This window comes from Lissotriton vulgaris, chromosome 9 (genome assembly GCF_964263255.1).
Source record: "Lissotriton vulgaris chromosome 9, aLisVul1.2, whole genome shotgun sequence".
NCBI lineage: Eukaryota > Metazoa > Chordata > Amphibia > Caudata > Salamandridae > Lissotriton > Lissotriton vulgaris.
In genome coordinates this window covers 153,104,401-153,130,718 of record NC_141697.1, presented here as the reverse complement: position 1 = coordinate 153,130,718, position 26,318 = coordinate 153,104,401, and the positions used below count along the sequence as shown (strand labels likewise).

The 26,318-nt window shown below is 43.6% G+C and overlaps 1 protein-coding gene across 1 annotated transcript in view; it reads right to left on the bottom strand.

Moving 5' to 3' along the window:
- DNAL1 (dynein axonemal light chain 1) overlaps window positions 1–26,318 on the bottom strand; it is a 230,562-nt gene that overhangs the window by 99,205 nt on the left and 105,039 nt on the right. Inside the window, exons 3-5 of the mRNA XM_086937248.1 lie at window positions 22,372–22,481; window positions 9,994–10,049; window positions 3,448–3,503 (exon numbers count right to left, since the gene is read on the bottom strand). Coding sequence (XP_086793374.1) covers window positions 3,448–3,503; window positions 9,994–10,049; window positions 22,372–22,481 — 222 coding nt within the window. The remainder of the gene's footprint in view (window positions 1–3,447; window positions 3,504–9,993; window positions 10,050–22,371; window positions 22,482–26,318) is intronic.

Genomic DNA, 26,318 nt, shown 5'->3' with positions numbered 1-26,318 from the left:
AAGGTGCCCACTTACATTAGTGGACATCATATACCAGGCCAGCTTCTCACAGGCGGTATCACATCTGGGTTGTATCTTAAGCACCTGGTTTATAAATCCTCTTTTAATTTACTTCCCCATTCCATTGACATTCCAGGATAAGATCCTAGTCTTATTACGATACAGCCTTACCTCGTTCATCAACATTAGTCCATGCATGGCTCTCTATTGTTGTGTTCCAATAGCAGTGCAGCTATGATGTGTGCTTGCAGCAGTACTTCTCATGACATGTATGTGCATTGTTATGCAAACTAACTACCCTAACCTCCTTAACCCTCCCCATCTCCCTTCACTGCAAGCTTTGAACTACCTGCCATCTCAATGCGCAGGGAGCCTGAGTCACTTGCATCCTCATGCGGTACATTTTAACAGAGCATGACTTCCAACATCATGACTTTGTAGGCAACAATCCCCCATCATATAATGAAAAAAGCTCTTACTTCACTATGTCTAATTGTGCACAAACAATTGCATATAGAACAATAAAGGAGTCATAGTTTCCCCCTTTACTCCCACTTGAGATTTGACCCCACCCCCAGCTTCTCCAGATGGGGATCCTTTTGTTCCCATAGAACAGTGTAACTACATGGCTCTGATGCTGTTTTGTGCATATGATGGCAAGCGTGGTTCTGTCTAGCATGTGCTTCTTTAGTATGACAATTTGTAGGTGAACTTGAAAATATGTTTTTGGGTGTAATGGCTGGCTATGAAATGCTATTGACTCAACAATGAAAGCCCAACTATGTGTTATCAGAGTTCCCCTGGTTTTGTGTGGTTTCGACTGTCTAAAAGGTATTGAAAGCACGTTTGGATTTAAAAGTTTGGAAACTTCAGATGACATGTAGTTATTCTTTAAAGTCGCTTTTAATATTAGTATGGTGTTGTGTGGTTTTCGAGAGGGTGATTGGTAAGCATTGGCTGTCCAGGGGAGGCCAGCAGAACATGCAGTTAGGTTAGGGATATACAAATTTCAGACGTATGGTAAGGCGTAACCATAGCAACATTATGCAGGCAAAGTCTGAGCTTATCTTGAGCAGTGAAAAACATATAAAAGATAGGAACAGGTACGACTGGAGATTTTGGAGAACAGGTTATAGAGGCTGGGGCTGGGACACCAGTAGAACTTCCATGACAGTCTTCACTTGAGCAAACCAGAAAGCCAAACAGAAACCTGGCAAGGTAGTGTCCGGGGTAGGATAAGTAGCTGCAGCAGGAACAAACAGATGCCAAAAGGATGCCTCACAACCTATCAGAGTTGCATGGTTCCTGCTGCCATTAGTCCTCGCTCACTGACAAGTGCACCCTGGTTTGTTTTCCTCCATTCCTCACTCATTGAGGCTGATTCCCTCTCAATCAGTTGTAATACCAAGCGGCACGGTTTTCATGGCGTACCATCCTCAGTGGTTTCTCCCATTGACTTCTTATTGAGGAGCCTTGACTTGCTAGCGTTTTCCGGTGCTCAGGTATATCTGGAGGAGGGCACTGAGGAATTCTTCCAGTAGTACGGGGTATGGCTACAGTGACATTCATGAAGCAAGTGACTAGCTTGGGAAAAATTCTCTGTATGAGGTTTGTTCTGCAATCTTATTTATATTACGTGTGTTTTTATTGGCCCTGCAGTGGTTCATAGCAAGAAGTGTACATATTATATTACACTCTTACATGGCTGGGCCCCTACTTTTAAGGGGATCAGGATAAGTAGACATCAAGCTTCCACCAAACATCCCACATGGCATTCACAGCCGTCTCTTCTCTTTTCTCTCCAACTTTACTCATTTTTCACAGTGAGAAAATCCGCAGATCGAGGTTTTATTATGCCATGTTCATTGAGTACCTCTGTGTGAAGACTGGTTTACCATTGATGCTATATTAGGTTACAGTGGGAGAGAGAGAGAGCAAGTGCAGAGCAGAGCGATGCACTGTAGTAGATTACGTTGTAGTGTGCCTATGCCGGACAAAGGCTTGACAGCGCAGACACATTGTGTATTTTCTATTAGGATTTCAATGTCATGTTGGGTTAGGATGGGTGCAGAAGTTGCAATGAACAAGTTGAAGGGAAGCACTAGGTGCTCATGACAGGTGTGTTTAACAGGACTTGGTGGGTTGGACTGAGAGGTATGAATAGGTTTTTCTGATAGAGGAGAAACACATTAGTGGAGTTCAGAGAGATCATTTAGAGGATGCACAACATGGATGTGTTTCCATTCCAGGAGTTGAACCGGAGGGAACCAATGCCTTGTGGTAAGGAGACAGATGGAGATTCAAGTGTGAAGTTTGCGCTGACAACATAAGGAAAGATATTTGGGTGCTGTTGGTACAGAGGAACCCAAAGAACGAGATATCACCCAAGGAGATAGGTTTAAATACGAAAAGTGCTCAAGGTTGAGCCACAGATAAATCAATTATGAGAGGTTAGAATGAGGAACAGGCGAGCATCATCAGAGGAGAAACAACTGGAGAGATAGGCGGAGAACCACATGAGAAAAAAATCTAAGAATACTATGAGAGGTAAGAGCACCAAGTAAGATGGAGTGCTCCTCTAGATCAAACGCAGCAAATATATTGAGGAGAAGTATATTTGATAGAAGGCTGGAGTAATGTAATTGAAGACATGACAGAGAACTGTCTCAACAGGCTGGAAAGCATGGAAGCTGGACTGGATAAAATCAGAAGGATTTTGTAAAGCTAGATAAGAGTATCACTGATGAAAAAAATACTTCAGGATTTCAGGAAAAATGGGTAGCTGAGGTGCAGGATGGAGAGGAAGGGGTCAGCTATTGCTTTTTTCAGCAGTGGTGGTACTTCAGTGGCCTCAATAAATTTCCAAGAAATTTTGTGGTTCACGACTTATCGACTCAAGAGAAGTGATGACCGATTAGAAGGGCATGAAGCTTGATGATTGGATGGAGGAACGGGTAAAAAGAAGCATAAGAATAAGGGGATTATTTTTTTCAAAGACATAGTGAAGATGGAAGTGAAGGTGGTTTGTGCATGAGAATGAATGTAGGACAGTTGAAGGGCAGTAAATACGATATAGAGTGGTCTTAATATTAAAAGTCTTACAATGCAAAAATTTGGCAAAGTAATCAGTTGACAGGTTTGAGTGGTTAATTTAAATGTAAGGGAGGGTATCCACAGTAAAGCCTGCATTGCATTCCCCCAGAGCCTCCACACAGACATGCCCACTTTAAACACTGAAAAGAAATTTACAAACATGAAGTTAAAGCATTCTTTATGTAAACTGCACACCTCTGCATCTGTTACAAATGTTTTTTGCCTCCATGAATTGCCTCATGTGTCTTTGACAATTTTGTTGTATGCGTATCACTTCTGTTAGTTGACAACAGTCTTAATATCCATCAATATAACACCAAAGTGCAGAAACAAATACAAAATAATGAAACATACCAGGCCATTAAGGTTCTTTATATTGTTTCGCCCCAAGGACAGGATTCGCAGGTTCTCTGCAGATGTGAATAGGAAACCATTTAGATGTTAAGGGAATTTAATTCACAGCCACACATCAAAAAAGTGAGGACCCCTCACATAAACTATTGGACCTCGCTAGTGATCTGAACGCGGCTTGAATATCAAAAGTTAAGAAAGGAAAAGAGTGAGTTGAACACATTCTCATCTCTATTGTCTTGCAGCAAGAAGTGAGAGGAACATATAAACCTGGCAATCACATTCCTAACTTCGCTTAAATGTCAGAGGAAGGGTACTGGCTCTTCTGAGCAGACAATAAGTACTATAAAATAGGAAATACCTTTCTCTGGGAATTTTCCATTTCAAGAACTGTCATTCCTGGTGACTGAACCCGTGGTCACCTCTAATCCGGATCACTTTTTGTCATATTCATTCTTTCCAGTCACTGGTTAACTCCTATTTCTTTTTCCTCAACTACATTTCTCTCATTTCTGCCTCTTTGATCATTCTCCCTTCTGGTCTTGCATTTCTCCTCCTGCTCTTGTCTAAATCTGCTCTCAGAATTTGTACCATTTCTCAGACTATTCAGAGGTCTAGATGCACTCTAAAGATCTGCATGACTTTTGTGACACGCAACATGCCTTCAATAGATATAGTGTATTCAGAAGGGAGAGCAAACTGAACATTGCCAAAGTTGACCAAATACAGAAAGCTGCAAATCCAGGACATCTGACACTGTAATTTATACTTATTTCCCAAGCCTGGATTATTGAATCCAGCAAAGCCATGCTCGTCCATTACCACAGGCTGAGCTATCAGGTACTGGTCCTGTTTTAAGTGCACAAGCAGTGAATTTGTAAGAGGTATGATCATACAGAGAACCCTAAATGGTGAAAATCAATGTAAAGGTTTTGATCATAAAGCTAACATGTAAACCCACATAGCACGGGAATGACGAAATAACATGAATTATTTACTCTTCATAATCCATAACTATTGCCTATGGATTTTAACAAACGAAAATCCTAGAGAAAAGTATGCTGTAATACACCACACAACAGTATTTAGGACGTATCCATAATGTGTGCTGAACAAACAAAGTCATATTGAATTAACTTCTTAAAAATGTGAGGTGGCCTTTCTGAGCAGTTCATTCTTCATCTAGCACAATTGAATTCCACTCTATTATACTTTTTCTTTTCAGGAACTGATCAGCAATATTGCAGCTGCATTGTTCCCATCACAGATGTGTAAACACAGTGAAGTTACACTCGCATGTTCTTGGGTGCATGAATGCGTCTCCATCACCTTGGGTGAACAAAAACACTCAAACTGTTCTTGAAGTTTCATCATGCCACTCCTGTGGTATTGCATCCTGGGCAAAAGATCATGCTCTGCAGAAGTTCTTTTGCTGTATTTTTCTGGTCTGAAGGGAGGCAAGTTGTGAAGGCCTATGCACATACAAGCATACCATGCTCAAGTAAGTCTTTACTGAGGGTATCATCATTGGGCTCCTTCAGAAAAAATATAGGTAATTAATTAGGATTTTATACTCGAACTTTCCCTAGTTGAAGCCCTAGGTCTTAGAAGTCACCAGTCATCGTTGGATTTTCTTAGTGGTGGAAGCAGCTCCAGTGCTGGGAGTATGGACACCAAAGCAACAGCCCTCAGTGAAAATGGAGCTGGAGATAGGGACTGGAAGTTGAAATCAACTGCAACTGATTTAGATGAGGGTTGCAGTTATGGATTCAGTTAGACCTCACCTAGTCACTTTTCAGAGTTTTCCAGGCCAGGAGATAGAACCGAGGGAGTTGTTATAGCTCCTGGAGACAAACGGGGATAGACACTGGCTGTCCTGCCATGCTAGTAGAGTACAGGAGAACATTGGTTCATCAGAATGCTGGTGTAAATCCTTTCCTGGAGCCCTTAGGCCTTCAAAGCACCATGGCGACGTTGTGTCCTGGTCTTAATTTAGAAGACTACCCATCTCGACAGAGTTCTTTTCTGCAATCCCTATCCTGTCTTTGCCCCAGAGAACCCCACAAAAAGCGGACCGTCCACTCAATGGCCTTTAATGCGGTCAGTGAAAAAGCTTAATGCTCCTTTGAGATCCAACGGAGTCTCTCATCCTTTTTTTGAGGAGTGAGGCGGGATAAAGAATGCTGGGAGATGGATGGACTACCCAATGTGAATAGGATTCGCAACATACAGTAAGAAGGATGCTAGCGTCCTCAGCATCAGTTTGCCTGGGAAAAAGGTGGTGGTAGGGCGGTTGTATCGAGATGGAGTTTAGTCATGTGAGGAGCAGAAGTTAACATACTAAGTAATATAGGGCCAGATGTAGGTGGCCAAATAGCGAGCGCGAACGCTGAAGTTTGCAGATTTTCAGCGTTTTCAAACGCTATTTGGCAGCGAGCAATGTTGGTAAGTTGAACCCTACTAGCAAATCAGGAATCGCTAAATTGCGATTCCCTATTTTGCTCTTGCATTTAAGGAATCGCAAAGAAAAAGGCACAAAAGAAAGTGCACTTTAGCCTTAAGGAATCGCTAATTACCACCAACTTCAAGTTGGTGGTAATTAGCGATTTCCTTTAAAAAAAGCACTTTTTTGCTTTTTTTAAGTGCCATGTAGCACACATTCATGCCCTTAGGGCATGTGTGTGTGCCACATGTGCACACATGCACATTTCAGGGGTGCAACAGGGTGTCCTTTTGGAACCCTGGCACCCTTGAAATTTCGCCCGCAATTTGCGAGTGCCTCTTGGAGACTCCAAATTGCTGGAGCAATTCCTATTCATTCCTATGGGCCTCTTAGGAATGAATTGGAAGGTATTCCTTAATTGCGAATCACAATTCGCGATTCACAATTAAGGAATATTAAGGAATCTCAAAAAATATTGCGATTCCTACCTACATGGCATTTTGCGATTCCTTAATAGCGATTCCCTAAAAATCGCTATAAAGGAATCGCAAACATGCATTTACCTACATCTGGCCCATAGTCTCTAAGGTCAAAGCTGTAATGATCAACTGTGCATCAGCTCGAAGGGAGTACACATGAGGAAAGTCAAGACCAAGTTACGGCCCAACTGTTGCATTAGAAATGGTTTGGAGGGAACAAGTGTGTCAAACCTTTAAGAAACCCCATTACAACAGAAGATTTAAACAAAGAAAGTTGAACTAAAAAGGCTGAAAGGGCACACAAATAACATACTATCTTAATAGTGTTCACTGCAAGATGTTGCTGGGCCAAAGATGAAAACAACAAAACATCGAGAAGACTCCACACCAGGTCACAAATGTGTCCAAATGCCCAGAGTAAATGGACTTTGTAAATGGACACCAGGAGGCAAGGATGACATCTATTACCTCAGGAGGTAGACTCAATGCAGTCAAATGTTGTTGCTTAGTCTACACACATGGAAGTGTAGATTGCCCGGGTTCAGGTGAAGAACCCGTCACTGCTGCTGCACCAGAAGATCCTCTCAAGGCTGTACCCTGATTAGAGGTCAGAAGCTGGTGCCCAAATGTTCTGGGTACCATAGTCTGCTGCAATTTAGGATAATTTCGACCTGGTCATTCTTGACCTTCAGATTTCGAGGCAGGAGAGCCTGGGGTGGAAATTCATACAGGAGTCCCATGCAAGAATGCATCCCCTAGTAAGAGCTTTCTTGGGAACTCCAACACGCAGAATTGTTTACACTGCACATTCTAAATGGTGGCAAAAAGATCCAGACAGGGTTTCCCCCCACTGTCAAAAGATGGCCTGAGCCACCTGGAGGTGCAACCGCCATTTGTCCTAGTTCATACACTCTGGAATTTAAAGGTACCACCAGACGGTTTATGATCAAGGAGAGGCCCAGACACTCCAGCCAGTTCAAATAGCACAGTGTCTCTTGCCACAGGACCCAGTCCCCGCTTTGCCCTGCTTGGTGCAGTACCAGAATGCGAACAGACAAAAAAGGCTCAAGACCAAGGCTGAAACATCGGGATCATAGCCTGAATGTACTAGACTCCTAGGTTGGCCTTTAACTGAACAGTGTCAAAGAGACCTTCAATAAAAGAAAGCCTCTGTGAAGGAGTCCGGTGCAAGTTCGGCAAGTTGATCAAGAACCCAAACAATGTCCACAAGTTCGCATTGTCTGGAGGTGTTGCGAGCCTGCCTTCAATAGCCAGTCGTTAAGGTAGGTGAAAACTAGTATGCCCAAACTTTTGTGAACACCCGAGAGGCGATGGTGAGGTCGAAAGGAAACACATGTAAATGCTCCTGGCCTGCATTAAACTGCAGGTGTCTGTGGGGCTGCAGGACGGGTATATGAAAATAGGCACTATTGGGCCATCAAAGCACATGGATCCAGGGCAGACAGAACCTGGGCCAACTTGAGATTTTTAAATCTTTCCTTCCTCAGCGAGGCATTCAGAGGCAGAAGTTCTAAAATCGGACAGAAGTTTCCATCCTTCTTGGGCAAACAGAAATAGCTGGAGTAACAACAAATTGTAATTGCATTTATATAGCTCTTACTACCCCATACGAGGTGTCAAAGTGCTTTGTGCCGAGTGGCATGCTGCTCCAGAACACAAAAAGGATTAGTGGTGAATTAGTATAGGGAAATATGAAATTAATTTGAACGGTTGACATATGAGTCTGTTATTTGGATTGAAAAGAAACAGTGGAGTGATAGAAGAGGGAAGGGTCTAGAACTTGTTTATTTGGAGTTCATACCAGTAGGAAGAGGCTTAGAATGAGTAAAGAATAGATGGAGTAGGAAGAGTCTCTAAAAATGGGTTAGGTAGAAAGATGAGGCATCGGACGAGTCCAGGAGGTATACATGAGGGAAGGGTTTTGGAAGGGCTGCTTGGGAGATCTGAATTGTAAAAGATATGTGGGATGATGCAAGGAACAGTAGAGGAGGAAAGAGACTCAGAAAGGGTTATTTTGGGGGTCATAGTAGCAGAATGGGGGTTGGGATGAGTCAGAGTGGAGGTAGAGCATATATTGAGAGAGGTATGGGGTAAGAAATAGGGTAGTGCACTGGAGAGAGTAGTAGAATGAGGTTTGGGATGAGCTCAAAAGTGAAGTAGAGGATATATTGAGAGGGGTAGCTGAAAGATGGAAAGGTGTTCTCGCAAGAGCTTCTTTGATGCAGGAAAAAGCGGCAGTGGATAAGATAGGAACAGAAGGGCATAGCCGTACTGAACGATCTGGACAACCCATTTGTCTAATGTGATGGATTGCCAACCTGTTGGATCCTGTCTCCCACAGGATGGATAAGCAACCCTAAGGATAAACTAAAGCAGCTTGACAGCCGATTCCTCAGGGAAGAGGAACTGAGAAGATTTGTGCTCGTATGGGCCTGTTTGGCTCCTTCCTATTCCCCAGCTCTCGTAACTAAAGGACTGTGGTGACTGCTATGGTGGGTGAAGGGGTCTGTCGCTGCATGTACGCTAGCACTCTTGAATAGCCTAAGAAAAGGTCCAAACTGGGAGGTAACCTGTCTGGGAGGGATTAAGAGGCCTACAGAATAGGCCATGGCACGGCTCCCCTTACAATGTTTTTGGGAAATATGTGAACTCTATTGAAAGGCATATCGATAAGAGATGCATGAACATCTCTGGAAAACCGGAAGGTCCTCACATCCACACATGGTGACGGAGCACTATACTGGTGTCAAATGTTCATCCCAAGCAATCAGTAGTATCCAGGCCAAAACAAATGACATGTTTGGCCAAATCATGATGAACCTTAATGGTTTGAGCCAGGGAGAACTTAAATTCTTCCGGAACCACCGGCAACAACGCACTGGCCATGACCCAAAGTGCATGTGTACATCGGCCCAGTAGGTAAACCGTAGTGAATGACCTCAAGGCTAGGCTGCCAAAGAGAACATTTATTTCCTGAATGCTTCAATCCTCTTTAACTCCCTCTCTGGGGAGTGAGGAGGGGGGTGCAGGCGGGCGGGGGTGTTGTAGGGAATGAATTGGAGTTCACCTTGTTGGTGGAAGTCTGCACCAAAAGGCTTTTTAGAATAGGATGCTACATCAGAAAATTAGCCTTATCAGGCGATAGTTTGTGGTGTTTGGCAACCTACCTGTTCACCGGTGGGCAAGAGCAAGGTTTAGATAAAGTATCAGTTAGGGCTTCAATGAATGAATGGGCCAAAGTGCTAAAAAAAATAGGCAAGCAGGCCCAGGCTTCAGAACTTCTCAGGACATTCTTTTTAATCTCACAGAAGGCTTTGCAGGTCCAAGACCTCGGAAGTACATTGAAGCACCACAGCAATAAAGCACTCTTCTGTTGGAGGCCAAAGGGGAAATCCACCCGGGGTCAGAGAAAGTATCACGCTCACTGGCTTCCTATACGTCCATTTAGCAAGAGAATAGTTCTGACAATGTCATGGATGAGAACCAATTAACATTTTGATTAATGAGGCCTGGGCAACTGATATAGGGGACATTTATAGTCTACAGTAGGATAGTCTCACGTGAAATTAAATAAGCAGGAACAACAATCCATATATCTTCACTTACTCAAGGCATTTAGATTGGCAATTTTCTCAATGCAGTTGGTGGAAAGGGAAAGTCTCCTGAAAAGACAATAAAAATAAACATGTTAAAACAAACAGGGCTCTCTCTGCCGCCTCCAACTTGGTTTGCCCTATATAAATACCACACACATTGATACCATAGAAAAGAGAATATTATAGTGGCATGTAATAGTGGTTCCCTAGTGTTGGTACCTGCCATAGATTCCAATGCTTGGCTAGAGAACTGTCCCATTGCCATCTCCATTAGGAGGAAAACATGGTAATCTGCTAAAGAAACATCTGTAGGTAGATAAACTGCTGGGTTCAAGGGGCATTTTAATGATAAAATAGCCCTTCTGAAAAACCTTTTGGGAAGAAGTTTTACATGCATGTGTTGACATGGTAGTCTTATACCAAATTCTTTCATAGACCTTTTAGTACCCATATCAAAAGCTATATTTTCAAACCTTACAATGAGCTCTTGTTCAAATATAAAAGCAAATGAGGATGGCAGGCCTAAGAATAGTCAAAGAAGAAACATGAATACATTGAAAGTCAACTAGATTAGTGGTCTCTCTTGACCTATTTATTTTAATATTTAATTTAACATGCAAGAAATTACAGATTTTGGCACACAGGGTTTGCTGGTGGTCCATCAACAGGTACGTTAAACAAACATTAGCCAACAAAGCAGCCTACCTCTGGTGCACATACAGTCTCTCAAGATGGTAATGAAAACCTATTGACTATGATTTTTTTCTGGATAATATTTACCTTTCTAGGGTTCATCCTTGGTAATCGTGCCATTTTGCTCTTACGCACCTATTCTAGTCAACATAGCTTAATAAATAAGCATGAGAATTCACAGCCATACCATTTAGGCAGCTCTAAGCGGCAATTTTTCTCTGTAGTTGCTCAATCTACTTTCCCTAGGATAGTTAATGTTTTGTAATGAATGCAAAATTCCAAGAACCTCTGACAAAAGCTATAATCCCTAATGCACAGGCATGAGCTAGGGCTAAAGGCAACCCAGAAGCAAGTGTCTTGTATTCAGGATAGGATACAAACGGTAAAACTAAAAGAGATATCATATTAGACAGGCTTTCCTCAATAAAAGAATGAAGAAAAAGGAAAAGGTATTTACAAAATGTAGAATAAGTGAAATCTTATGAGCTTAGCCTTTCTGCATCAAGCCCGCGAAAACGCTCCTGTGGTTGTCTGATAAAGGATATTTGAAAGACATTTAATGCTCAACTAAAGGGATAGGATGAAACTCAATAGTCCTTAGAAACATCTTAAAACATTTCCTAAATAAAAGTTTTAGAGACTGGTCAGGTATATCTTCACATACAAAATAATCTTTTACGGCCTCAGTCACTGAATTTTATTGAAAGGTTGGAAATCTAGGCCTTAGAGATTTTAGTCAACAGTTTTCCCCGAATTCCAACTTTCTGGGGATTCACGAAAAACCCCAGGAGTACCAATGTAAATTTATAGACATCACAGATATCCGTAAATACTTCTATAAATATGCATATTTTGGAGGATTGTCTGCATGGAGAATAATCTGTCTGTATAGGTTTCATATAACTTTTTCCCGTTCTTACCCAAAAGGTATGAGATATGTACTGTGTTGTATTAAAAAAAAAAAAGCCACACAAAATCACATTTTATCATATAAACCATTTTACTTTTGAATTCAAACCTGTCATAGCTGTGCAAGTGAGCATGCAGCAGTGGAAAGTAAATCCTACAGAATGTTTCTCTGATACTCGGAGGTTGAATAGTGCTTCCTTAAGTGATGCTGCTTTGTCCAGAGGATAGACAATATCTTGGCGATACAATAAAACAATTCGCTGGGGGAAGTCTAAAATTGTGTGAAGCGTAACAAAAGGAGTTTTGGCATCATTGTATTCAATAACTATTGTCGGCGTAGACAGTAAACTTGCTGGGGGAAGTCCAGCAAGGTAGCAGATTTGTACTTCTGATTTTTGGAGGAAGCCAGCAACTAGATATTCTATCCCAGAACTGGCCATGCACTCATCTAACACTAGGATCTTTACAAGTAGATCTATCTGAGTCACACTTAAAACAGAAAAAGTCCACAGTTCTTTTCAGTTGGAGACCGGATCTGAAAGCACTGCAATAAACAAGTTTTGAGACGGACCTCAATTATGCCTTTCTCCACTTTGTGATCCAGAGAGAGACTTCTCAAGTCAATTGGCAGAAAGTGAACCTCATTTTCAGTACCCTTTTAAGGAAGTCTTAAGCCTAGTCCTCATTCCTTCTAGAAATATTGTGGGCTTTCCCAGTTCTGCTGCTCCAGTCACACACAAATCTCAAGAACCCTTGAGTTCAAGCGAAGTCATTAGTACACCCGAAGGGTAGGGTTTCAGGAGTTGTTGTAAAGTCTCAGGACTTTCTAAAAGGTTTCTTTCTACATCTAACATGCATTCATAGGTAGAACCATTAAAAAGGTATTGTCCACTTGTGCTTGATTAACCAATTAGGGTTTGTAAAGGGACCTCAATCCTTTGGGTACAGATATCATTCATGTGGTTAATTCCTAGGATGTGCTAAGTAAGATCTAGCATACAGAAAGAAAAAAATGTATACGTCCAACATTTCGCTGGTTATTCGGGGATCCAAATTGGTGAGCACCCTTTGGTCTGTGAGCTGTTGAAAAGTAATGGACCGCCAGTTCCTTTAGAGATGTGATACACATATCTCCAAGATGTCAATATGAATGAATGAATGAATACGGATTTCTATAGCGCATGGCTACCCTAGGGCATCCCAGCGCTTTAGGAACTAGAGAACAATACCACTACTCATGGAGAGAGAAAGAAGAAGGTCTTCAGCATCTTCCTAAAGAGGAGATGGTTAGGTTCCAGGCGGATGGAATTGGGGAGCCCATTCCACAGATTTGAGGAGTGAAGAGCAAAGCGTCGGCCACCCATTGGTGATCGCCGGGTCCTAGGAACCGTCAGAAGGTTTTTATTGTTTGATCTCAATGTCCTAGGCGCTTGGTATGGATTAAGTAAAAAATTGATCACCAGAGGGCCATTCCGGGTGATCGACTTATGCACAGTGCACATGGCCTTAAACTAGATTCTTTGTTGCACTGGCAGCCAGTGTAATTGAACTAGGGCTGACCGGGCGGAGGCCCGCCTTTGAACATTAAGCAGAAGTCGAGCGGCACCGTTCTGCACTACTTGTAGAATATTGATAGTCCCCTTAGGGGCACCCAAGTAGACTGCATTGGCATAGGCGAGCCTTGATAAAATAAGGGCTTGCACCAGCAGCCACCTAGCGTCAAAAGGAAGGAGTGGCAGAATCTTCCTCATAGGTCTAATTAACCCATAACAAGTAGCGGCCACTTTGCGAGATTGCACAGAGAGACTAAGGCTGGAGTCCAGCCATACACCCAGGCGCTTAATTTGTTTCTTGGGTAGAGGGGGTGAGCCGAGACAACTAGGCCACCACAGGTCCAAGTTAAGGGGGGCTGCATGTCCAAGTAGCATGATTTCCGTTTTGGATCTGTTCAATTTAAGGAAAGAACGGTCCATCCACTTAGCCACTTTAGTCAAACACGAGGTAAGGTTCATGTCACTTGTGTCACCTTTACTGAGCGACACCACCAACTGTGTGTTGTCAGCATAAGTGACCAGCTGAACACCCCAAGGAAGCACAATGTCCGCCAGGGGCCACATATAGATGTTAAACATTGTGGGGCTTAAAGAGGAACCCTGGAGGACACCATACTGCAGGGGGTCTGTTGTGACAGAGCCTCCTCTTCGAAGACCATCAAAGATCTATCGGTAAGAAAAGACTGTAGCCACTGGAGAGCAGTCCCGGTCACTCCTACATCCTGCAATCTTTGGATTAGATTGCGGTGATTTACCGTGTCGAAGGCTGCGCTGAAATCTAATAACACAATAGCAGCGCAGCCTCCGGCATCCACAACACGGTGTTACTTTTTTTTAGGTTTTGTCCAGAAAACTAAGACTTATAAATAAAATCGTTTTTAGTGAAGCTCACTATTCTGCGATGTTGTTTCTCATGTAAAAGAGTATCCGATTTTCGAGCTCTGGACCTGGATAGCAGAATAGTTTCACCAGATGTCACAGTCTAAATGGACAAATCCAGTAGCTGTTCTTTCTGATAAAAGTGTTCCCAGGCAATGCAAAACCTTACGATGTTAGATGTCTAAAAGTGCATGAGGAGGTTACAAGAGAGTTGAGCCCTAGCTAAGTAAAACAGCTTTTGATATCCTTTCAGAAATCATTTGCTCCGGTCTCTTCTCCCATGTTAGCGTGATAGGTAGGACGGATTATTGAGGGAGCACGGAGTGATGCGTCTAAATTTGGGGCCTCTGAACCCTCATGGTACTCACAAGAGACACACTAAGGAGGTGAACTTCGAACTACACCACAGCACTGTGTGAGCTACAAACTCTATGCGAGAGCAAAGTATTGTATTTACACAGACTCCTGCGGGAAGGTCTGGAAGCCAGTCACTGACCGCTGCACTTTCAGCATAATGTGGGATTTGCTGCAAATTCTAGATAAACTACCGTCTGCTGCATAATCAGAGGATTTTAACAAAGGGATTTGTTTCTAGCTCTAATAGATCAAGTCACTAAAAACGCAGTGAAAGGTGTTGCAATGCTGTGCAAGACCCTTTACAAGGGATGACTGATCCCCCTTTCTGTTAATAATTGCTGTATTTGAGACTTACACTGCTACTAATTAGATGAAGCTTGTGTCCGACTTTGTTAACCTGTGTAAAAATGACAAAATATTGAATATTATCACAAAATGTGCTGCACTAAGCCACATAATTTGCTTTTTCTGCCAAAATAATTTTGTAATCCTTGAGGGGCGTGGCTTGGCCGGCTGTAAAATGGCCGCACTTTAAGTGGGCTCTGCCGGCCAAGCTAATAATCCGACATCATCCTGCAGACGACAGTACTAATACTTCCAACAACCAGCGTTTCCCGATTCGGCGTTACCGGAGGTGTCAATTGGTACTGCTCCTGTTCCCTGGCGACGTATGCAGGCTGAGATCTGTTGCCAGATTCCTGCGCTGGGCCTGCTCCTTGAGGTGGGACCGGCCCTCCTCTTCCTGAAATCTGGCTGGACACTTGGGGAATCCACACCGCCTGGAGGACGCCGGAGGCTCCCACGCTGCTCGATCTGCTGAGGGTAGCTGCGACTATCCGCGACGGGGCTGGGGGCCTGGGAGCAGCACCACCCGGCCTAGGCCTGCTGCAACTCCAGCGCCTTAGTACTCCCCTTCTGGTGCCTTCCCCTACTGGCGCTGGAGCCCAGGCCGAGTGACGGGAGCGGTCAACCGCCGCCACAGCCTTAGATCGGCTCACGCTCTCGCCCACCACCCTGCTGAACGGTGCAGGGCACCCAGAGAGTGCCCGCGCCTGACCACCTCTTCCAGTGGCCCAACGCGCCTTTGGCCTTGCTCCCCCCGTTTGGGCATTGGACGCCCAACTGGCTCCCCGGACGTGCCGGGCCCTCGGCCCCAGAGACGGCTGCTTCCAGCATAGGGCTGAACGTTCACTGCCGCTGGTCGGCTTGGCTTTGCTCCTGGTGTGCTACTTACAGACTCTGAGTGAGGAGGGAACCCCTGAGCTTACACGCACCTCCTGCTGCCTCTCTCTGTGGTCCGACACGCCTCTGCAGCATTACTTTTGCCTCTGGTGCCCAGTGCTACCCTCTTTTTCCGGAAGTGCCCGCCCCTGGGCCACAGAGGCTGCGGTACCATGCTTTTGGGCTCGCTTTTCATCACAGTCCTGACCTGCTCTGGCCCTGGGGAGTACCTTGCGTCAGCTGACTTGTGCCCGGGCGTGGCCCCTGGGTGGCCATCCTGCACGTTGTGGGTTCGCCCTTGCAGCGCTACATTGAGGCGTTTCCCAGCGCAGCTGGGTCTACTGTCTGCTCGCCTCACCTCAGGCATCTCGACGGTGGCGACTTCTGTGTCACAGCCTGGGCCTTGAGTGGTGCGCAAAGTGCTCTCCATCCTGCTGTGGGCCCAGCCCTGCCACCATCAGCCTCATGGAACAGGCTCCACGCTGTGCAATTGACCGCATCCATTGTGGACCCCGTGGGCTCCCTTGACATCCTCTCTGCCTCCGGATTAAGGTATCATGCTATTCCTGTGTATCTCTTCTGTGCTGTGCCCTTGGTGCCATCAGCCGCTTCCCTTTGACGCCTCACTGCGCCCACAACCCGTGGTAGTCGGCAGCAGCTGTTTCTTGGTGTTGGGGTCTTTGCGATCTCTGCTACTCTGACTGTCCCTGTTGTGGAGTGGTGGCCCGCCCGCCGTGCCCTTTGTCGCTTGCCCTCTTGCCCGCTATTCCACCCTTTGGTTCCCTGTTGACACCTGTTGCCTGAGTCCGACCGCCATGGGGAGAACTGACCCTAAACAGCCCAAAATCGCCTTTGTCCAGCGCAGATCGACTCGCCAGGACGGTGCAGGAAAGGACGGGGAGACTCTGTGGCTAACATGGAGCCCCCCCCAGCTTGTGACGATGACCTGAAGGCGATTATGCTCGACGTTAAGCCCACGGTCACCGGAATCGCTGCCCAACTTGACCAACTCTCCGCACGCCTGGACTCAGTCAAGGCCTGTGTGGACTCCCACGACAATCCCCTCCTTCAAGCTGAGTCTAGGATTTCGGACACTGAGGACGCCACTCAGGATCATCAGAAATTATTGCAGTTGAACAAAATACAAGAAGTTATCCAAAATAAAAATTAGGATTTGGAGGCGCGTTCCCATCGGGATACCAGAATCCACCAATATATTCCGCATGGAAGATTTCGTGGAGCAGCTTGTCTGGGAACATTTTGGTGACATACTCTCCACAGTCTTCATTGTTGAACACGCCCATCGCTGTCTTGGTCCACGTCCTGGTCCCCAACTACCTCTTCGCCCCATTATTGCAAAAAGTTTTAATTACAGAGATCGGAGCGCCATTCTTCGTGCAGCACCCGACAAGGGCAAAATCAATCATTAGGGTAACTCGCTCTCATTTTACCCTGTCCAAGCTGCTAGCAGTGAATTCCTCCCAGCTAAGCGGATCCTCCAGAAGCATGATGTCGGTTACTCATTGGCCTACCCAGCAAAACAGAGTCTGACAGGGCACAAAAACGCTCATGTTTCCTGATCCCAGAGACACCCTTGCACTTGGCAAGAAACTTGATAAATCATCCTGCTTCTCACCATCTGGCTCTCCGCTCACTACAGCCGACCACCTTAGTGATAATAATTGATCTGTTGTGATTTATTGGTTACTCCTGTACTGAACGCTGTCTGTTGTCCTCACAGCTTGGCTACCCTGCTTTACTGCGGGGGAGTACGCTGAGCTCTTCGTACTCTGCCATGCCCTCACAGGATGATTCCCTTTCCTAACGTTGTTTTCTTTCCTCCAAGTTGCGGGTTCTTTTGGTAATGTTCTTTGAGTCGCAAGAGTGGGGTGGTTGGGAGGGTGGGTGTGCTTTGGGAATGTTGTTGACTGCACTTTGTATGTTCTCGACCTGCCAGAAACTGGTTGCCAGATTGCATTTTGTGCAGAGGGTTGGGTTGGGTTGGGGGGTTTTGTAGGTTTTCCTATCATTTTATGGGGACCTTTTTGCTTCTGTGTCCTCATTTCCCGTCTCTTATCAGAATGCGTCACTTCACTGTTAGACATGTTTAATGCATCATGACATCCTCCTCTTCCTGACTGGTACTGCTTCTCCTCCCCTTTTTGTTCTGAGTGCACTGGAGGTTCCCCCCATGGTTGGGTCTCCTAGAATTGCAGGCTACCGGCCGGTCCCACTGTAAGCTTCAGGTCGACTCCTGGTCAGGCCCTGCTTGCCCCAGCGCATACACTGGCTTTTTTCTGCGGTCTGGCCTCTTGCTCTGCGGCCAATGTTTCCCCAATTATGGAATTACATGACTGACACCATATGTTGGACCTGGAATATCCGTGGTCTCAATGATCACTGTAAAGCCAGGCTCATCCATTCTCACTTGCACCGGCACAAAGTCGATATTTGCCTCTTGTAGGAAACCCACCTATTGCCTGCGACCTTCATCAGACTCCAGTCGCGCCACTGGGGTGAATCGCACTCTTCTTTTTATTCCTCCTATTCTAGGGGTGTGTCCATTTCGATACGAAGGGGGCTCCCCATGCACACTAATCAGGTTCTTACGGATCCTGACGGATGGTATGTCATTTTGCATGGTTCCCTGTTGTCCCAGCCCATTACAACTGCTGCTGTGTACGGCCCTAATTCGGACGACCCTGATTTCTTCACTCATATATGGCACCTCATTTCTTTCATGGGCCCAGCGGCTCTTCTTTGGGGGGCATGGGGGGGTTTAATGTTACACTTTCTGCAGTCTTGGACCGCTCTAGCCCCCATTCCTCCCACCCTCGCTCCACTGCACTTCTTCAGTCCATACTCACTAACAACTTGTTTTATGATGCCTGGCGTCACATGTGCTGGGAAAGGAAACAAGGGAACCCTACTCACTTGGAGCCTGGGTGTAAAGTGTTAGGAAAACAACAACGGCTCCTGTGGATAAATATATATCTTTTCCGATAAGTATGAAGCACAATGGCAATGTGGGTGGTATATGGGATGTTAAAGAAAGAAGCAGTATACACACTTGGTGAAGTATATCATCAATTTGCACAGTTTATGTAAATATTTTTACAAAGCATCTGTGATAATACATACATACAAATAATCACAACGTGATGGTGTGTTCCAAGTGAATATATAAAGAACGAACCTAAACTACTAAAGTGAAAGGTAAATAAAAAGGTTTCTGGTTTACATTTGGTTTCATTGGAAAGAGGCGACCTAGTAATGTATAAACAATCAATGTACAATAGTTGGAAAATATAGGCAACTATTGTTCATGGTCTGTCTCTTTTTAGATGTCGACGACGTTTATGGCCCCAATTGGGTATTGGGTCTTCTCAGGACTGGTTAATGAAGAGACACCTGTAGGGAGCTTGCACTGCCCAGCTACGAACAAAAAGTGGCACCGTGAGGTATAGGTGAAATCCAGAAAAAACTTACAGGGATCCCAGCCGGGACCCCTGAAAAGGGTGAAGTAGGCAGGCAAGCGTGTATAAATGGTTGGTCCGTAGGATCCGTGGAGTATTCCAACTGGATAATTGCAGGAGAGGCACGAGACTAAATACACACGAGGGCGCTCTTTTTATAGAAGAGTGTGATGAAATGGGATCGAAGGTTACGTCCCGATAGTGGTAAAGCAATCCAGATGCGGATGGCGCTGTGGTGTAGCGGGTAAATTCGTGGACGGTCTCTGTAGTGTGTCTTCTCCTGAAGGCGGCATAGGTCATCGCACCTACAGGAGAGGACACGCTACAGAGACCGTCCACGAATGTACCCGCTACACCACAGCGCCATCCGCATCTGGAATGCTTTACCACAATCGGGACGTAACCTTCGATCCCATTTCATCACACTCTTCTATACAAAGAGCGCCCTTGTGTGTATTTAGTCTCGTGCCTCTCCTGTAATTATCCAGTTGGAATACTCCACGGATCCTATGGACCAACCATTTATACACGCTTGCCCGACAGTGCCGTCACCACTTCCTTTAGCTATGTATTGCTCATGGTGCCATAGCTGTGTTGTGCAGTATAATGCTCCTGTCTGATTGAGATTTCACTATGTCTACTGTATTTCGCGAACAGTTTGCTATGTACGATGCTCTGATCTGAGGCAAAAGTGTATTTTGATTATGCCGAATCTGTCAATAAAGGTTTTGGAAAAATATAAAATAAAATATTATTTTTTTTAATCCTTGCTGCATAACTTGGTCCTCCCTTGCCGATACTTTCAGTCACCCTGGTTAAAAGGCAGACTCAGTCATATGCCTATTCACTCCAGTATAATCCACAACTCCAGTTAAGGACGCTACTCAATTTACCAATAAGGGAAGAAAGGCAGTAAAAAAGGTGATAGACAATATGCTTGCACCTGATATCATAGGACCTTTAGCTACCAAGTGGTCATCAAACATTGTCCTGGTTTAGAAGCCTGACCACTATATCAAGTTCTGTACAGATTTTAGACAGGTGAACAAAGTCTCACAATTAAAAGCTTATGGTAGATATACTGATTGAAAAACAGGAGTGCTAGTCTACCGAAGCACCTGCTACCTTGCTAAATGATATTGGCAGATGCCACTTCAACCAGCAGACATACCTGGTGCACTTAGGGCGTGAAAGCAAGACACACAATGATGGACAGAATGCAGAACAAATCAAACATTCACCCGCAGTAAAGAGAGCTGGGTTAAATCCATTGTTATTTTGCTCCCCATGCCACCACAGTAGACCAATTAGTCTTGACTCAACTGATTTTTTTTGCATATTTATATAGCGTGAACTCGACCCGAAGGTATTGGAGCGCTTTACATGAGCACCGGTTACTTACACATTAAGGCACGGGGAGATTAAGTGATTTGCCCAGAATCACAGGATGTGAACGCGACCCCGAAGCTCAAACCCTGGTCACCAGCACCAAAATCGGCAGTCTAGCCGACGGACCATTTCCTCGCCCCATTTGCACATTACTGGGTCTAAAGTGGGGTGGCATGGTGCGCAAAAGAACTATGGATTTAACCCAGCCACAAGTGTGCCAAGTATGCCCAGATGTGGGTCCCGGGATCACTGTGCCACTGGATTAAAGTTAGCCTGGCTGGTCCCAGGATACTGGTTTCTGGTCAAGAGAGGACCTGGATTGGCAGTTCGGGCTAGAGTGTTCCCATGAGGAGCAGGGTAAAGAGTAATTTGTATATGGCTGGGTCTAAACTGGGGTGGCATGGGGTGAAATAAAGGACAATGGGTTTAACTCAGATCTCTTGACTGGGGTGAATGTTTGATTTGTTCCGAATTCCATTAATCATTTGTGTGCTTTTGACTGCCAACAAGCAGGGTTACATCCAGGCCACAATACTGAGTTGTTTTTTGTTTCTATTTCGGACAACCTCAGAGGATGATGGATGACAAAGACCCTGAAGCTTTAGTGCTCCTGTATCTCTCAGCAGCATTCAACACCAAAGATTATACACTTCTATTGCCTAGACTACCTGAAATAGGCATTAAGGATTATTGTCTTGTTTTGGTTGGAGCCATTTCTAACAAACAAGAAACCAAGGTGTCTACGCCTGTTTTGTAGGTTCCCGATGATGTTCAATTTGTTGTTCCTCACTGTTTTGTTGGACGGCTGCTGCTCTATAACTCATATATGCGGCCTCTAACACAACTGATACATCAAATAGGATCAATGTTTTTCATGTATGTATGTATCTTTTGAGGGGTCTGGCAGTTACCTACCGGTGGACGTCTTAAAATTATTTTTAACTCAACCCTGACAAGGCAGGGCTGTTGCTTACTTCTCCCAAAATCAAAGTGAACAATCTCCTCTGATCGGTCTGCATGGGAATCCATACTGCAAAATTCATTCAGAACCTAGGGAACAACATTGACTCCACCCTGGGCCTTAGGATCCAAGTTGACAACATTTCTAAATCCTGTTTCTTTTACGCAAAAACTTCATCCCATAAGGTCAAGTTTTAAGAGCTCAGTTTTAGAATATCAATAGTGAATGCCATTATTCAATCGAGCACTGATTATGGCAACTACATCTTTTTTGTGGCTTGCAAAACATACCTAGCTTATTTATAGTTGGTTCAGAACATGGTTGTGCAGCTTCTCTTTGGCCTGATCAAGTCTGAGTCAGTAGTAGGAGCTAGACAAACATTTAACTTTCTTCCAGTTCATGCAAGAATCTCCTTTAAGGCCATGGCCAAAGCACATCAACAAATCTACTTGCAACCCCTTAAATTCATGGCAAAGATATTGAGCTGGTATAAGCCCTCTGGAAGCTTAAGCTATTCCTACTATAGTTTTCAAAATCCGATACTACCAGCTATGGTGAAGGAGCTTTCTCCATGGAAGCAGCAAAACCTTTGCAATGCACTGCCTGTATTACTCCCAAAATACCCTCTCATCTGCTTCAGAAAGAACACTAAATCTTCTTTTTCAATCGATAGCCCACATGCCAACAAAATCCCACTTGGCACCAAGAAACCTAAATGAGTGAACAATGCGCTCAATAAATATACATGATTGAGATACATCGCAACTTAAACAGGTCAACATTTAGAAGAAGAACCACGACCCTATCCTTTTATCCAGCTGAAAAACCAAGAGAGGTCAGATTGCAAAGAAGAGGACAGGAAGGGATGAGGACATCAATGCATAATGAAATAAAGGTAGAAAAATCATACAGGAGGATAGCAAGTGATGTACAATTAATTCTTAACTTACTCGCAATGCATTAAAGTGGAAAGGGAGGCATCCATCTTTTCTATAGGAGGAATCTGAGCATACAGTTTTACCTCCTTGGCTTCCGAAGCTTTCTGACCCGATTTTTCCTCCTATTACAAAAGAAATTAAAAAACCTAAATACCTGACATTTGCCTTCTGTTGAAAAAGCACACATAAAGCAGTGATTTCTGGAATATCTACCAAAATCATAACAGATCATTTTAAAACAATGTATATATACCTTAAAACACATACACAACACAGTGCAACATCTATTCAGATCCATCTGAGGTCTCACCCATCACAAGGATAGCTTGTCGGGAACCATGTTATTTCAAAGATTTTAAATTCATCCACTGGTACACTACAGTCAATTCCATTTACTCACTGTTCATCAATAATGTACCATAGCATTAGAAGGTCCTATGTTAAGTCAACATCAGTGTTCTAGTTCATTAATTTTTTTAATGGAACATGGAAAGTCATTCCTAGCATTGTATTCAGTATAAATAGCAACTTGAAATGTTTTCTCATCTCAAAATAGTACTCTATCACTACTACTAATATTGTCTCTTGTTCTACTACCATGACAATAGTGGCACTAATAGTGCTACAACCATACACGCTTTTACTGCTATTATCGGCCCTATTTGTAATATCACTTCTGCTACTGCATACATATTTAAATACTGCTCCTGCCAGTAGCAGTAGCACAAAACATACTATTGATATCACAATAGTTAATACTACTACGTGTGTTACTATTGGACTGTTACCACTACTATGTGTCCTACTACCTTGCCTACTGACCTCTATCTTACACTTTTCATCTATCGTTCACACCTTACTATTCGCGGTTTTATTGGAAAGTGTTGGTAGACACATAGAGATGGCTTTAACGATTGCCCCATGTTACAGTCGACAGTATGCTGAAGGAATATGTGGCAGAGTAATGGGGATATGTATAAATGTAATCCTCATTTGATACTGATTTTTTAGAAGTACCATATTATTTATTTAGCAAATTTCATGCAGTACTGAGTGACTTCAACTTGTATGGAATTTATATTTCATGGATAGTTTTCTGTTAAATTTTAGAGGTCATATACGCTTTACTTGGAATGCTCGAGATGCGCGTTGGAGAAATGACACATAGTGATATCTAATATTAGGAACTCTTATGAGTATAATGATGATAGTATGATATTAATTTGGGTAGTATTTGACTGTTATATAATTATCTAAGGTGCATATAACGGATTCCACTGAGATGCTGGGAAATATAATTTTAGGCTACAGCGTTTGTTGTGCAATTTATTTACACATGGAAAGATAGTTTGTATTATGAGGGTAGACGTGATGTGAACATACTCGAAGATGGCGCCCATATCGGTAGGCTATATCGCTTGTTGTGTAATTTATTTACAATGAGGAAAGATAGTTTGTATTATTAGCGGTACACGCAATTTGAACACACTCTAAGATGGCGCCCATGAATAGTGAGTATATAAGGGACGTTCAAGATGGCGCCCATGTAGGACGCCGGCTACCGAGGAGCGAGACTGTGCGCCTGTGAATGAATTGAGGCACGGGTAAGTTTGGTGGAGCACCTGGGTTTATAATAATTGTATGCTTATGAGAAGCGTTACCATGTAACTACTGGTTAAGACGCGATAGTAAGCGGCAAACGATAAGTGTGTGACAAATTTGAGAGAATTAAATATATGGACGCGTGGCAATGTTTATGGTAGAATGTGTTGCGTGATTACCCTGCCTGCTATGGTGTGGTTAAAACATACGCAAAACGATTTTTAGTGAATGGGAGTAATTTAGAGTGTGTGTTTTGAATAAGGGAGTGGATAGGAATATAAGAATGGATTTTGTGAATAGTGATCGGAAAGATTTATCCGACTCTGGTGAATTTGAAGATTATTATACTTAGATTTGAACGCATGGGGTGAGTAGTTTTGCCCATATTTTGCTATTTTTTGTGTATATTTTTTTACTCAGTTAGTACTGACATCATAAACAGTATACATATTTTTTGATGTTATAGGTATCATGAGATTAATAGTGGCCTTGACCAAAATGGATGTATAGAGGATATGACTATTATTGGAGATCACGTATATATGGCATGGGATATCATTTAAAGGTACTTTATTTGTTATGTCTAACAGAGTAATTGAATTTGGAGTGGTGTTGAGGGGGTGATATTTTTTATGTGGTAATACTGATGTATTACGATTTCAGGATACTGATAGAGAAGGAATTTGGAGGATCTAATAGAGAGTTCTTTTGGCGATTTTGTAGTACAGGTGACTATTTTGAGTTTCTTTTTCTTATACTTTCCTTTATTATACAATTTAGGCTCTGTAAGTACACAGAGGATATGAGTGGTGGGGGCTTTCTTTTTGCGGAGTATCTTTTGACACATTTGGGTGAATTTGGACTTGGTCCTATTCTTTGCCTGTTCTATTCTTGCACGGGATTCCATTATCTTCTATCTATTCAAAGATAACCTAGTTTATGTTACCAAATGTTCTTTTTTTTATAATGTATTTAGTATTTATGTGTTATTTGTTTGGGTTGCAGCCCTGAGGAAGTCAAAGTGCTTTTATAAGCACGACGAAACACATGTTGGCAGCGTTGGCTGTGTTTTTGAAGATTACAGAGGATGAATAAAATCTAACTGGAATACAAAGACTATGTTGATTGTATCAAAGCACGGATTGGATTAGAATTATCTTCCTGCAATTGAACAATTTGAGGACTTTGGATGTTTAAATTGTTTAATACTAATATGTGAGTGCTCAGGGAGAACTATTGTTAATTTTGTTTCAGCTCCACAATTGTGGGTCTGAGTGAGTATGATTGGTAACCATACTCTTCACCCTTAGGAGCACCGTGTAGGATAATTTGGGTAAAACTTTTCCTGTAACTTGGCTGAGCGCCCTATAAACTGGTTACCAATTGCACCCCCTGAGACACTTCCATCTTTATAGTGTCTTCTCTCTGCTCACTCTTTCAGAAACCCTCATTTTTAATACCAGACTGTAAATGGGTTATTATTTAACTTCAGGAAGCAGATAGTACTATATATAATACGGAGGTCAAACTAGTGTCTTTACAGACTCTAGAAGATTTGCAAAGTACATCTCCAGTTCAGAATTCTGCATTCCATCATAGATATTGCATTCAGGAGAGGGACCACGTGATCTCCCATTATGGATTGGCGCGTCAGGTACTGATTATCTTTCATTTTCCTCTATCTTATCGCACCACCAGGCACTTATATCAATCTTGTATTTAATGGGTTACCTACTCTTATGTTCTCAGCCATCCTCCTTCTGGCGTATCTAGTGCAGGACTATGTTTAGTTCCATATTAAACGACCTATATGAACTTTAAAGAGAATAACTGCAGTAATCCCTCCTTTCTAATCTTAATCTTCATTTCAATAGTTGGGGAGCTTTCTAGTCACATTCTATAAATTGACAGTCATAAATAGTTCATTAAACAACTGTAAGACCGTCCGTAGCACAGCCACTGGTTAACCCCTTCCGTGCGTTCCGTCACGAGCCACGGACGCCCTGTGCTGGTGACGGAGTGGTTCCGTCATGGCGCAGCCGCCCCGCCCACGCTGCAGGAATTCCACTCCGTCCCAAGCACAGCGCGCCCGTGGCTCGTGACGGAGAGGTTCCGTCACGAGCATGGCGGTGCTAATGCACGGTCCCCCCTTCCCTCAGCCCTCGGCGGAATTACCACCGCGGCCAAGGGGTTAAGAGAAAACTTCAAATCTGTCCTAAACAAACGTTTTCCCTGCCAGGTCTATTGAACACTATTATTTTCATGTCCCTAGAAACAAGGATATTCAATTTATCAAACCTTCTGCCAGACCAACTGTGTTCCACCACGCTAAATAGAGCCCTTCATTGAAATCCATA